The 14,107-nt window shown below is 29.4% G+C and overlaps 1 protein-coding gene and 1 pseudogene across 1 annotated transcript; both read left to right on the top strand.

Moving 5' to 3' along the window:
- Positions 1-542: 542 nt before the first annotated feature.
- LOC110618957 lies at positions 543-5,923 on the top strand (annotated as a pseudogene).
- Positions 5,924-10,768: 4,845 nt separating this feature from the next.
- On the top strand, positions 10,769-12,747 carry LOC110619350. The gene is made up of 2 exons (XM_043958121.1): positions 10,769-10,906; positions 12,112-12,747. Exon 2 carries the CDS (start codon positions 12,112-12,114, stop codon positions 12,745-12,747), a length of 636 nt encoding a protein of 211 aa, XP_043814056.1. The 5' UTR covers positions 10,769-10,906.
- The last annotated feature ends 1,360 nt before the right edge of the window (positions 12,748-14,107 follow it).

Below are 14,107 nucleotides of genomic sequence, written 5' to 3'. Positions count from 1 at the left end.
TATATATGTGATAAAATAATGGTTTTTATTGCTTAATTTAAATATTTTAAAAACAATAAATAATTTATTAATATAAACAATAATCTAATAACTATAATAATGTAGGAGCTTAAAAATCACCTCATTTATTATTTTCTTAAGAAAAACTAATGGAATAACATATACCTTTAAAAAAATAAAAAAGAGAATATAAAATTTATGGGATTTAATCCCTGCTATAACGACTATTAACCTATCAAAATCAATTTAAAAATAGCATCATACTGTCATAATCTATCAAAATCAAGAATACCATTAAATAAATAGAAAAAAAAAATGTATTTAAAAAAAAAACTAAACAAAAATCTATCAGAAGAGGAAGAGAAGAGAAGACCATAAACCAGAGAGAAAACCATACCCTACCTGTAATTGAAAATTTAATCAGAACTAAAATTAAAAATACTTATTAATTTAAAATCTAATTTATTACAAATGTCTCTCCAAAGATTAATCAAAACCAAAAATCCCCAATACACACACTTCCCCTGTTCTTCTTCCTCTGAATCTACTCCCAATTCTCACCCATCTCAACCAACTCTATCTCTCTCTGTGAAGCGTTTTCACTCCCGATTAGCAAGGCTAAGGCTGTGACTTCGCCAAATGTGGGTAGAAAGGCCACTCCAGAGAGGAGGAAAGCGACTCCTGTGAGAGATCAAGGGGAGAATTCGAGGCCTCTGGATCAGCATAGGTGGCCGGGGAGGAGTAGAGAAGGGAATTTAGGTTCGCCAGAAAGAAAGCCGATGTTGTCTAGGAGTTTGGATTGTAGTGGTGGAGATAAGAGGAGTCTGGGATCTGGGTTGATGATGGTTAAGTCATTGCAGCCATCGTTGATGAGAGGAGGTTGAGCTTGGATTAGGCAATGCTAAGCAAAACCCAGATGCCAATTCGATGATTGAATATTCTCTTACTGGTGATCTCACTGTATCTGATAGTGATAGTGTTTCCTCTGGTAGCACTTCAGGATTGCATGAATTAGGTAGTGGGATTTCCAAAGGAAAAAATGCGGCTCGTGGCATTTTTGTTTCTGCAAGGTTTTGGCAAGAAACAAATAGCAGGTTGAGGCGCTTGCAGGATCCAGGTTCACTATTACCTACTAGTCCTAATTCCAGAATGAGCATTTCATAAAAAACCAGTCAATCAAAAAGATTTGGTGTTGATGGTACAGTGACATCTCCCAGAACAATTGCTTCTTCACCTATTAGGGGAGCCACGAGGCCTGCCTCGCCAACTAAGCTTTGGACACCTACGGCTTCGTCTCCATCACGAGGGATTTCTAGTCCTTCAAGGGTGAGACCCATGAGTAGTTATCCTGGTAGTACACCTTCAATTCTTAGTTTCTCAGTTGATTTAAGGAGAGGGAAGATGGGGGAGGATCGAATTGTTGATGCGCATATGTTGAGGCTTCTGTACAACCGTTACTTGCAATGGCGGTTTGTAAATGCAAGGGCAGATGCTTCCTTCATGTTGCATAGACTAAATGCAGAGGTATGGTATACACACTTTTCACTGTTTTCAGTCCATTGATTTTGGTTTCTCATCTATAGTAACTATATCCGTAACATTCCTGCTCAAACTTACCCAAATAACTTAGTAGTTTTTGCTAGCTATTTAATAAACCCATCAATTTTCCTCTAAACAATCTATTGGCGACACTACAATGTCAATAGTAACATCCTTGGCATAATGTAAATTTCTTGGGACTTGTAGCTTCTGATATCAGTTTCCGGAAATGACAAACAAAGAACTGCATTTAACTGGAGCAACATCAATGCTATAATTTTAGAAAAGATGTTACACAGTTTCTATGATTTTTTTTTTTGGATGGTAAAGGTTTCTAAGGCTTAAGATTTAACTATGCTGCCTAAGAATTGAGTTTAAGCTCTAGATATAGTCAAAAGTGAAATATATACTCAAGGCAATGTGTCTTCCCATCACCTAAAATGGAAAGAAAACAAACTGAACCTTAAAAGTAAGCTTGAGTTTGCATCATTAATCTCAGTGAACAGGTATGGACATAGTTACCTAGACCATGGTACTCTTGAGTCCTGGTACAGGTACTTGGTATGCTAATTAATGAAATATAGGATAAGTAGGGGGAAAACTTGATTGGTATTAGTGGTATGTTTAGTTAGTATGCCAATTTAATTTGGGAATGTAAATTATATTTACTCAATATAATATAATGTTTAAATAATTAAATATATGATTAATAGTTGGTAATATTTATATTTTCTAAAAAATTTTAAATTTTAACTAATAAAATAGCCAATTACACTCCCCCGTCAACCTATTCCACTAACATGTAAATCAACTATCTTCGCTTAAAATGTTTCAAAATGTATCCTCTTCTGTTTATTATTCTTTTGCTATAGCCTTTTTCCTCTTCTCCTCTTCTTCTTCTTGTGCCTGCATGTTGCTATTGCACACTTTCATATTTATTGATCTTTCTTCTTCCTTCCTTCGATATTTTCATTTCTTGTGGAACTTATAATTTTGGCAAACTGGATGGTGTCCCTAGCAATTTGGGACAGAAGAGTATTGTGTTTCAAGATGCAGTACCTGGGTCGTGGTTTCCAGGGTGATGAGGGAATCTAGTAATTATTGGGTATGAACAAGCTTAATGAAGCGAAGCTCTACCTCGAAAATGACAAATGGCTTAGTTCATTTGCAGCAGGCCTATTAAGAGTCACTTGGTTGTGTCTGTACCAGGCACATTTGGCTTTTTCATTTGTTATTCCCTTAGAAATTCAAATGAAAGAGTTCATAATTTTTTATAGGGTGATCTAAGGTTTGTGAGCATAATTTAAACAATAAAGTGCACCATTTATTTTAGTTGGGTCAAATTAAAGGTTATCTAAAACTAAGGTAGACTCAATATGACAAATGAAAGTTACTTTAGCTTGTTTGAGGTTCAACAAAACGAAATCTACACGCTTAGGGCATGTTCAGACTTTTTTCTAAAAGTTGGTTTGGTTTTGAAGAAAATAATACTTTGCAGTGGATAACTTTTTCTCATAGTTGTTTCTCAGAACAAGTCCCTATGGTTACTTGTATATATTCCATTATTTAGACATGAAATGTTATTTTCAGTATTTCGAAAACCTATTCCTGGAAGAGCACATGGAGAAAAATGAACTTTTATCCAAATAAGAAAGTTTCTTCTGTAAAATTTGCTCATTTGAGTTTATGCATGCATACATATAAACATATACACATACATACTTGTGTATATATATATATATATATATATATATATATATATATATATTCCAAGCAAGCTTTTAAGCATTCAGGGTAGGTGAGGTCATATGCACCTGATTGATTTTCAATGGCAATTCTCTCTTTTGTCTAAATACTCATCTTTTGGATTTGTGATCCATTACTTGTTCTTGCTTGTGTTTATGATATGAAGACGTTGTTTTTAATTTGATATATTATTTGTACTGTTTTCTGCACCTGCAGCACTGTATGACTTTTGTTTGTTGGCAAATTGTAGAGAATAAATATGGACACAAAATTGAGTATTCTTACAGTTTTGGTATTGTTCTTTATTCCAGAAAATTTTGTGGAATGTATGGGTGACCATCTCAGAACTACGGCACTCTGTCATTCTTAAAAGATCAAGTTACTGTTGCTGAGACAAAAGTTAAAGCTAACTTCTATCCTCAAGGGACAAGTAAGATTTACAAACTCACTTTACTTTAATTGACTTATAAATCCATTTAGAGCTTCTAGTAAACTGTCTCTGCTTAAAATTCAACTATCTATTAGCTTTTCTATTTCTATTGTAGGGTTAAATCTTCATGTCAAATGTGATGATGGATAGAAAACATGTTTACCTGTTGAAAATATTTGAAAAACATGACTTTTGTTATAAAGGAAAATAGTAGAAAACAATCCAAAGTTATTTTTCAAATCCCAGCTAAAATTTTGGAAAATGGGCACATGTATAATCAAAATCTTGTTTTCTAGTTATTTTAAATAACCTTTTCAGAAAACTAACCCCAGTTTACTTTGAGAGAACACAGCCTTGTTGCATGTAAAATTGAGAATTAAGCATGTCTTTTGCATCACATTTGAAGTATGAATAAATGTTTGAAAAGAGATATCCATCAAGGTGAAGGCTTCAAAATTCATATATAGATAGGCCTGTGCAGCAGGGATTATAGATCCTCAATAGTGTGGCAAATTTGAAAGATCCCTTTGACTTCTACCAGTCTTTTTGTTATAACTGGTTCTTTTATATATTTTCCAACTGTTTTTTGGAATTAGGAGGTTCAGTCTCTTCATATAATGATTGACGGAGATGGTTGTCGTGTGGGTTTAAAAAGTAAGACCGAGGGAGGGAAGTAGAATATGGGCAGGGGAGATGATTCATTCAACTGAGCCTCTAGTCCTTAGAGAGAAGGACAATAAGTAAACAAAATCTTAGAGGAGAATTTCTTTAATTAGAGAGAATTTCTTGTATATTTTATAAAATATATATTTTTAATTTTTATGTTAAAAAATTTATTAGTTATCTTGGAGGAGAATTTCTTTAATTAGAGAGATTTTGTGGTGTCTCCTTCTCATGTATAATGATTTTACTATAGGTTGTCTTTGGTTTGTCTTCGGTTTGTCTTCTTTCCAAGTCTAGATGTGGCATGCTGATTATTTTATGCTTTGTCGTTATTGTCAACATTGCTATTTTTTGCTCACCCTTCGGACTATTGTTGTTCGCTATTAATCGGTAATAATATAGTGAAAGTTGCGTTTGATTGGTGATAGTAATGTTAGTGTCTCACGGTGCTTATTTTTTGTGATAGTTCCAATCGATGCATCGTAGATGTAGTTATAAATCAGAATGGGCGATTCGATTTATTGTTCGAATCAAATCGAAATAGATTTGATTTAAAACGGTTCAAAATGGTTTAGGTTTTTCAATAGTTTCAATCCAGTTTTAAAGCGGTTACAGTTTTGATTTTTCATAATTATGATTTTTCATGATTCTGGTTTTTCACAATTTCGATTCCAATTAAATTTAAATTATAGACTGTTAATCTAATTTCAATTTAAAAAAAAAGAATTAAAAATAAAAGCTTAAATAAAATAAAAAAAGTAAATATAAATCTCAATTATCATTGAATATATATTTTATCAAATAAGAAAATTGTCAAATCGAACCAATCAATTTTAGTTATGAGTTTGATTCACGGTCTAAACTACCATAGCTATGTCTAGTCTATTTTATTCTGTAGACGAATTGAGTTGAGCTGAATGGTTTGGATTGGGTTGAATTATGAGTTTTGGATTGATACGTGATTCACTTGATTTATTTATTTTAGTTTGAGTTGTTTTTTTAGTTTTCTTGAATGGTAGACTGATCTTTAATTTCCTATGTACTTTCGCCTTTTATGGCATTAATAAATGCAATATTATCTTTGCAATGATAAAGAATATAGTATTTCTTGCAGATTTTCACCATATTCTCTCAGCTTTCCGATCATATTCTCATGGTTTTTCTTCACATCTTGACTGGGATTTGCTGCTTCTCCAGCAAGTTGACAACCGGTTTTCTCTTTTCCTCCTTTTTGTGAAGCCAAGATTTGAAGTCGTTCAACTCCAAGAGAACATGAGATTGATCCACAAATAACCAACATATGCAATTAATTATACTTGAGTATAATTACAATTATATTTATGTGAAAAATATATATATATGAAATTTAGTGTTAGGAAAAGAAGAATTACCTCCCCATTTGAGCAATTTTGAATGGATTTTGCTGAATGCTTTGCCTTACTAGTGAAGCTCTCGAGTTCTATATATGTACACATGAGAGACAAAAAGAAGGATGGAATTTTGTATTTTATTATTTATTTAGGTACCAAAATATCCTTGCATGTTTATTTCATACTTCATATAAAACTATTCAGTAAAATGGCCAAATTTATTCATAAACAATATAACATGCGTTAAAACGGATAAATTTTATCTTTTTATTCAAATTTGCTTCTAATTAATTTTAAAAAATTTAATAAATCGAAAGGAGTATAATTCACGATGGACAATTTTATTTAACTTTTTAATGATAATTTAAGAATGCACTCACAGATATAATCCAGTGATAAAATGTATTTAGTGCACTCACAGATATAATCCAGTGATAAAATGTATTTAGTAAATCTGAGAGAAGTTTCAAGTTTTACTCTTTTAATTTCTTGTCACTTATTTCAAAAAAAATATATAATTTAAGAACAAATTTAAATAAAAATTAAATTCAAGTTTTACTCTTTTAATTTCTTGTCACTTATTTCGAAAAAAATATATAATTTAAGAACAAATTTAAATAAAAATTAAATAAAAATAAAATTTAACTTCATTGATTTACAGAAAATAAATTATAGTTGAAAAATATATTAGCAAATTTATATATAGAAATTTTAATGAAATTTTTAAAGTATGAAAACTATTTTTTTAAATAATTTAATTTTTTTAACTAAAAAATATTTTTGGTCCACTAATTTTTTAAATTTCTCAAACATAAAAAAAAAAATTCATAAATCAAACAGAGATTTGATATTTTTCATTCTCACCGTATATTCAGCCAAAACCTTATTTGATTTGTACTTTATTTTTGCACAAATAAATTTAAAAATAAAAAAACAGCTCTCTGATATTTAAATTCACTTTCAGAGAAAAAAAAAATTTTTTTTTAGGTAAATATAAGAAGAATAAACTATAAAATAAAGAGGTGATACAATATATACTTTATATAAATTAAAGTATGACTCAATCTAAAAAGTCTGGCGCTGCACTCTTTGGTCTGAATTGAAAAAAAATGAAAAATATGAGTTTAAGAGTTAATGAGAAATATCTTACAACTCTAAGCATCTTTCCTGCTCGCATTACCATCAAACTTCTCATCAAATCTCGGAAGACTTTATAGAAACCTCCAAGTAGTGGATTTTACTGGGATTCATTTTGTGTCCCTCCCTTCATCGCTCGCTTTCCTATCCAACCTTCATACCCTTTGCTTGCATCGATGCTAACTGGACGACTTAGCTATCATTGGAGACTTGAAGCAACTACGAGTTCTTAGTTTTGCAAACTCCTACGTTGTTGAGTTGCCCAGACAAATAGAGCAACTGACTCGACTATAAGTCTTAGATGTGAGCAATTGTTCCAAACTCAAAATGATTCCAGCAAATGCCTTATCAAAACTGTCGGATCTTGAAGAACTGTACATGAGTAACAGCTTTGTTGAGTGGGAGGCCGATGGGAACAATGCAAGCCTTGCTGAGTTGGAAAAGTTGTCTCAGTTGACTACCTCGGAAATGCAAATACTGGATGACAAGATATTACCAAAACACTTGTTCTCCAATGGCAGCTTGCAGAGCTTTAGAACACTGATAGGGGATAACTGGGACTGGGATGGCAACTATAAAACCTCCAGAACGCTGAAACTTAAGCTCAAGGCAAGCATTCATTCAGGATACGGGATTAAAGTGCTATTGAGGGAGACTGAAGATTTATGCTTAGATGAAGTGAGGGAGGCTGACAACTTGTCGTATGATATTGACGGGGACGGCTTTCCGAAATTGAAGTATCTCCGAGTCCAAAATAATCATGTCATTCAACATATTATCGATTCGACAAAGTGTACAGCATGTGATGCCTTTCCAATTCTAGTCTCTTTGATTTTAGAAAATTTAATGAAGTTGGAGAAAATTTATCATGGTCGACTTACACCAGGATTTTTTAATAAATTAGAAATTTTACAAGTGAGCAATTGTCTGAAATTAACGCATCTCTTTTCATTATCTACCGCCAAGTGTCTTTTGCAACTACAGAAAATGAAAGTGAGAGATTGTCCTAAGATGGAAGCTATTGTTATTGATGAAAGTGAAAACAGTAATGAAGTACTTGAATTCAATTGCTTGCGCTCCTTAAATTTGCAAAATCTTTCGAATCTGATAAGTTTTCACACCAAAATGAAAGCGTCACCAAAAATTAAAAAATTTCTGTCAGAACGGAAGAGTGATACTCATTTATCACTTTTCAGCAGAACGGTACGCGTACACCGGTCTTTTAACATAAATTCGTATGTATTTTTTATTTATTGGATATATATTCAATATTTGAGATTAATTCTCAAATTTTTAAATATTTTAATCATTATTAGTCATTATCATTAATAATTTATCAAAAAAAATTATATAAATAATTATATTTCATTATTATGGGTTACACTATATTTTGTTGATTTAAATCTCTTTAAATTTCTTAAAATGAAAAAGATATTCTGATTTTAATTATTAAATAATTTTATTATTTATGAAAATTTAGAACATAGTCACCAGAATATATTTTTTATAATTTTTTATAATTTTTTATTATTCATATTTAGTTTATTTTATGAGTATATTATATGAATAAGCTGATCAAACAATAAATATAAATTAATTGTGATAATTTCATATTTTAGTAAGATTTACTTTTAATTCAAAATCAATTCTCATAAAAATTCAGCAAATTGAATTTTTATATTATTAATTTTGTCAAATACAAAAATTTGAGAAAAAAATTATTTTTTTAAAATTTGACATTCCAAAAAGTTTTAAAATAAAATTTGAATTTTCAACACAAATTACATAATTTTTATGTTCTCGTCATTAAATAATTTTTAAAATTCATTTTATTTTTTTACCTTTTTAATTTTACTAAAACAAAATTTAACATAAATGTTTGCGGTAGCCATGTTTTTAATGTAGATTTAAAAAAAAAAAAAAAATCTCACCAAATGGATAGATTTTCCAAAAATAATAATAATAATAAAAAAGCTTACAGAAGTAGGAGGGATCCTTATATTTTTTGATTGACCATTTTTTAAAAAAAAAATTATAAAATGATTATAATAATATAATATAAATTTTTAAATGAGACATATATATAAAAATATTGTAATATTAACTGCTAAATTACTAAATTTTAAATGATTAAAATTAATAAATAGTAAGTCCGTTTAAACCCACAGAGAATCCGGCTTTAATTTAATTTATCCTTTCATTTTAATAATTTAATTTAAAATATTTTTATATTTTATTTTTAAAGTTATCTCATATATCTTTTATGATAAAATTTAATGAATATTTTTAAATTATTGTAATTAGTGAGAACATATTAAGAATTACTTTATATTTTTAATTGTATTTTTTATGATTGGATTATAACAAATTAAGTTAAGAAATTTTCAAATTTGATACTTAGATTTTTATTTTTTAAAAAAAATATAAAGACTTATACATTTAATTAAAAGGTAAGATCCTTTCCTTTTTTACTTCATAATATATTAGTTGAAATTTTTTTTCCTTAAATTTCCTTAAATATTTCAAATTATTTTTTTTCCTTAAATATTTCAAATTATTTAAAAAAAAACATAAAAAATATAAACAATACAATATATTCAAACCGCCTATTGGATATTAAAAGCTAAACTTTATGTTTAATGATAATTATAACAAAATTTTCAATTTTAAATGACAAAAGCTAAAATTTTAGGTTTAATGCAATTGTAGCTCAAACTTCTAATATTATATCTAAATTTTTTATTTTTTTTTATAATTATACCAAACTTTTAAAATAATTTTAATTAATTTATTTATCTTTTTAAATATTTACTAACTAATTAACCATTACCTTACAGCATTATAATTGTTTAACATTATACTTGTAATTAGTTTAACATTATACTTGTTTGTTGTGCATAATGAGTCCCAACTTGGAGGAATTGACTTTAGAGCACAAGGACTTGATTGCGATACAGCAAGGACAATTCTTTTCTAAACTCAAAATGCTTACTTTGACCAACTTACAGAACAAATCACGCCCTTTCATAATTGGTTGGTTTCCTTGAAAGATTATATTCTGTGGAAACAATTTTGGTACAAAGTCATAATATTTCAGAAGAGTTAAAAGATTTGTTCTAATATGAAGGACTTGCCGGACAAGAAGAAGAACATGCCAGGACACTTGCACGAGTGAAAAATTTGAAGCTAGAGAACTTTTATTATTTAAAGCATATATGGGACCTAGATTCCAGACTGAAACCACTTCTTCAGTATCTCGAGACTTTGAGTGTATTTAATTGTGGTAGTTTGATCAACGTTGCACCATCCTCATCGTGTTTCCAAAATCTAGCAACTCTTGAAGTGAGGTATGTGCAGGATTGGCAAACTTGATAACAGCGTCCACAGCCAAGTCCATGGTGCAACTCACCAAAATGACAGTACGAGATTGCGGTATGATGACAGAAATAGTGACCAGCGATGGAGCTGATCATACAGAGGATGAGATTATTAATTTCGACAAACTGAAATGTTTGGAATTTGATGGTCTGCCTGGTCTCATCAGCTTTTGCTCCGGCAATAATGCCTTCAATTTTCCAGCTTTAGAAAATGTTACCGTCAAGGGATGCTCCCAGATGAAGATTTTCGCTTTGGGAGATCTAAATACACCAAAGCTACGAGGAATACTCCTGGGAGATCAACAGCGTTGGGGGAAACCTTAATGCAACACTAGCAGAAATGGTATTTGCGTATTTATTCTTATGCTTTCTTCTTAATTTTCATGATATCTGTTGTATGCTTGTATGTTATATGTTTATGATAAGTAGTCAGTTCATTTCTTTTTCCCTTTTTTTGTGGGATCAGACATTTTACCAATATTTTAAAGCATCTGAATTTTCCAGATTGTGTTCAGGATGGAGTAATGTGGAATGTCCATTGTTGGAGGAGATGAGCATACATGAATGTTCAAGCTTAAAGAATATCTTTGCCACACAGACACGTGAACACAGTTGATGAGCTTCATACACCTTTTCTTTATAAGGTTAGTTTTCTATTTATTCTTTTCTCAAATATTGCACTTGAGAAGTATAAAAACACTAATTTATACGTCAGTTTATTTTATTTAAATAATTTTTACATGTATTTATAATGTTAATTTTTTTTTTCTAATTTTTCTTTTAAAAAAATAAGTGTTTTTCAAAAAAATCATACAAAACTTTTCATTAAAAGATATAGAAAAAAAAATTATATGTTAAGAATTTAATTTATTTACCATATTTATTACTAAAATATATATATATATTAACTTTTACTCAAATTTTTAATTCTTCTATTTGAGAAAATTTTCTAATTTACTCAAAACTAACTTTATATTAGAGAAATTTAAAAACTTAATATATTTTTCTATTCTCCTTAAAAATTCTTAATTAATTAGGTTGTTAAAATAAAAAAAATCAATTTTCTATTTTTACTATTAAAATGTATAAACAATTATTTATAATTGATTATCTATAACTTATAAAATCAAAAATTCAAATTCATTTGCATCTATATATAAATTAATATTACGTAAATTTAAAATGAAGATTTCTTTTACTTTTTTCCACTTAAAAATTTTAATTAATGAGATGATTATAATTTTATAATTAATAAAAAGAACATAAATTTTTCACGTCAAACCATGTTAATAAATAAATATTTATAAAAAGTGCTGAAATTATTTAATGATAATATAAAATATTTATATTTTTCATTGTTTCAATAAACTTTTAAATTTATACTCATTGGATAAGTTTATCGGTTAATAATGATTAAAATTTACTAACATATAAGCTTATAAATACATTTCAAAAATTTTATACAAAAATAAGGCTACCATTTATACTAATATAAAAATATTTATATTAATAAAAATAATAAAATAAGAAAAAATAAATATAAAACTTTAAATATAGCTAAAGGAAAATCAAGTAATTTTTTTAAATATTTGAAGATAAAAGAAAAAAAATATAGTGAGATATGTAATATATTTACTATATTTTTACTTTAATAAATATATTTATAGTTTTTATATCTAATTTTGCTCCACATTAAACTTTAATAATACATGTTTATTATAACATAGAAATTGTTTTCTTATTAATATATTAATTAATTAAATATATTATGAATTTTTATAAGCATCTAGGGGATTTATCATTAACAATTTTTTACTAATTATAAATTTTTTTATTTGCTGATGTGCAGATGTTTCCAAATTTGGAAAAATTTTCGTTAGACAAGAAGTCTACCATAACCATACTTGGATTTCAATTTCCAACAGGCTTCTTTTCCAAAGTAAAAGTTCTTGAATTGAGTTTCTTTCTAAACAAATATCATGTTCCTTTGTTTAGTTTACTTCCAATATTCCCCAATCTCGAAAGATTTGAAGTTCTTGATTCTTCTCTCAATGAACTACTTCCATTTGAAGGACTGGTTGGTGACCAAGAAGATATCACTACAATCCCACAAATAAGAGCTTTAACTCTTAAAAATCTTCCTGGTTTGAAGCATATATGGAACCCAGATGGCCAACTGCATGACCCATTATTTCAGTCTCTTGAGACTCCTAAGATAAAGTCTTGTGCAGATTTGATTGTTTTGGCACCAACCTCTGTGTCTTTGGGAAATCTGAAAACTCTCAAAGTATATGGATGCAACACATTGGCAAATATTTTTACATCAGCCGCAGCCAAAAGTATGGTACAACTTGAAACATTGATTGTAAGATCTTGCAATATGTTGATCGAAATAATAGGAGGTGTTCAAGAGGATGGATCAACTGATGAGATTGTTTTCAGTAAAATGAATGTTACCCATTCTGGAGGAGTTTGTTCTGAGTGATGCTTCTTTCGAAGATATCATTTTTTGTGAAGATATTATTGGCGAGGAAATGCATCCCCAATCACTTGTGAAATTGAAAGAACTAAGTTTGTCTAAACTGCCAAGGCTCAAGCATCTCAAGACGTCCAACTAATCTCAGTTTTCCAATCTCTGGACACTTCAAATGTAATGAAATGTGGTAAATTGTAAGTGTTAGTGGCATTCTCTATTTCTTTTCAAAATTTAACAACGCTGCAGGTATCAAATTGTCAAGGTCTAGTAAATTTGTTGTCTTCTTCAACAGCGAGAAGTCTTGAACGACTTGAAAAAATGAAGATAGAGGAATGTGAACTGATACAAGAAGTCATAGTGGCTGAAGTAGATAAAAAGAAGAAGAGAATAAGATTTGCTTCAGCTAACTAAAATGTTTGGAACTTCAACATCTACCAAGCCTCTCTAGCTTCTGCTCTGGAAATTTGAACTTCAGTTTCCCATCTATGGAAGAAGTGATCATTGTAGAATGTCCTAATATGAAGATTGTTGCTCAAGAAGTAAGCACGCGCAGCTATGGAGAGTTCAAACAGGACCATATATATATATGAATGGGAATGGGAATGGGAAGGCAGCCTTAATAACACCATTCAAGCATTATTTATGGAAATGGTAAACATTTATTGACAAAAATCAATACATATTTTATACATATTTTTTTTGTACCTAAATGATCACAAGGTTGCTCATTCTTTCACTGTCAAATTACTTTCCTAGAAAGCTGAAGATACGGGGATAGGCCGATGTTCATATGGGTGAGCTTGGATAAGAAGGCTGGCGTTCCATGTGATTTATAACAGATATAGATGGTGAGACTACCATTTGGTACCATTTGATCTCTTGGGGATCAACTTGTCTTTCATTCATGAATAAGAATGAATAAAATGTGTCCATGCTGCATGCTGAGTCTTTTAGTGCTGACAAGACTAAACTATCCATACTTATATTATACTTTCAATTTTGAATTTCTTGTATTATTTTCTTGGCGCATTTTGCTTTTGTTTGAGTTTTTGAACTCGAAACTTTACTTAGAAACAACTCCTTAGTCATTAAAGTAAAGCTTATTTTTTCCTATATTATTATTGTTAATGTCACTTTTGTTAGTATTTATGGGACCATTTTTGTACATTTTCAATTGTTCCGTTCTTCTATTCTTTTCTGTACTAGATTTTATTTATGTTCACTTTGTTAAAAAATATACAACTAGCAGTTAATTTTGCATTTAAATTATCTTGATCATTTATCACTTCTACAGGTTCACCTGGTTTGAGGTTGAACAACTGAGTTTTCATTTTTTTTTATGGTATCATATAAATTTAGATTTGCACAT

The sequence above is a fragment of the Manihot esculenta genome, chromosome 7 (genome assembly GCF_001659605.2).
Source record: "Manihot esculenta cultivar AM560-2 chromosome 7, M.esculenta_v8, whole genome shotgun sequence".
Taxonomy (NCBI): Eukaryota; Viridiplantae; Streptophyta; class Magnoliopsida; order Malpighiales; family Euphorbiaceae; genus Manihot; species Manihot esculenta.
Note: the sequence above shows the minus strand (reverse complement) of the source record. Positions and strands in the feature narration are given on the sequence as shown.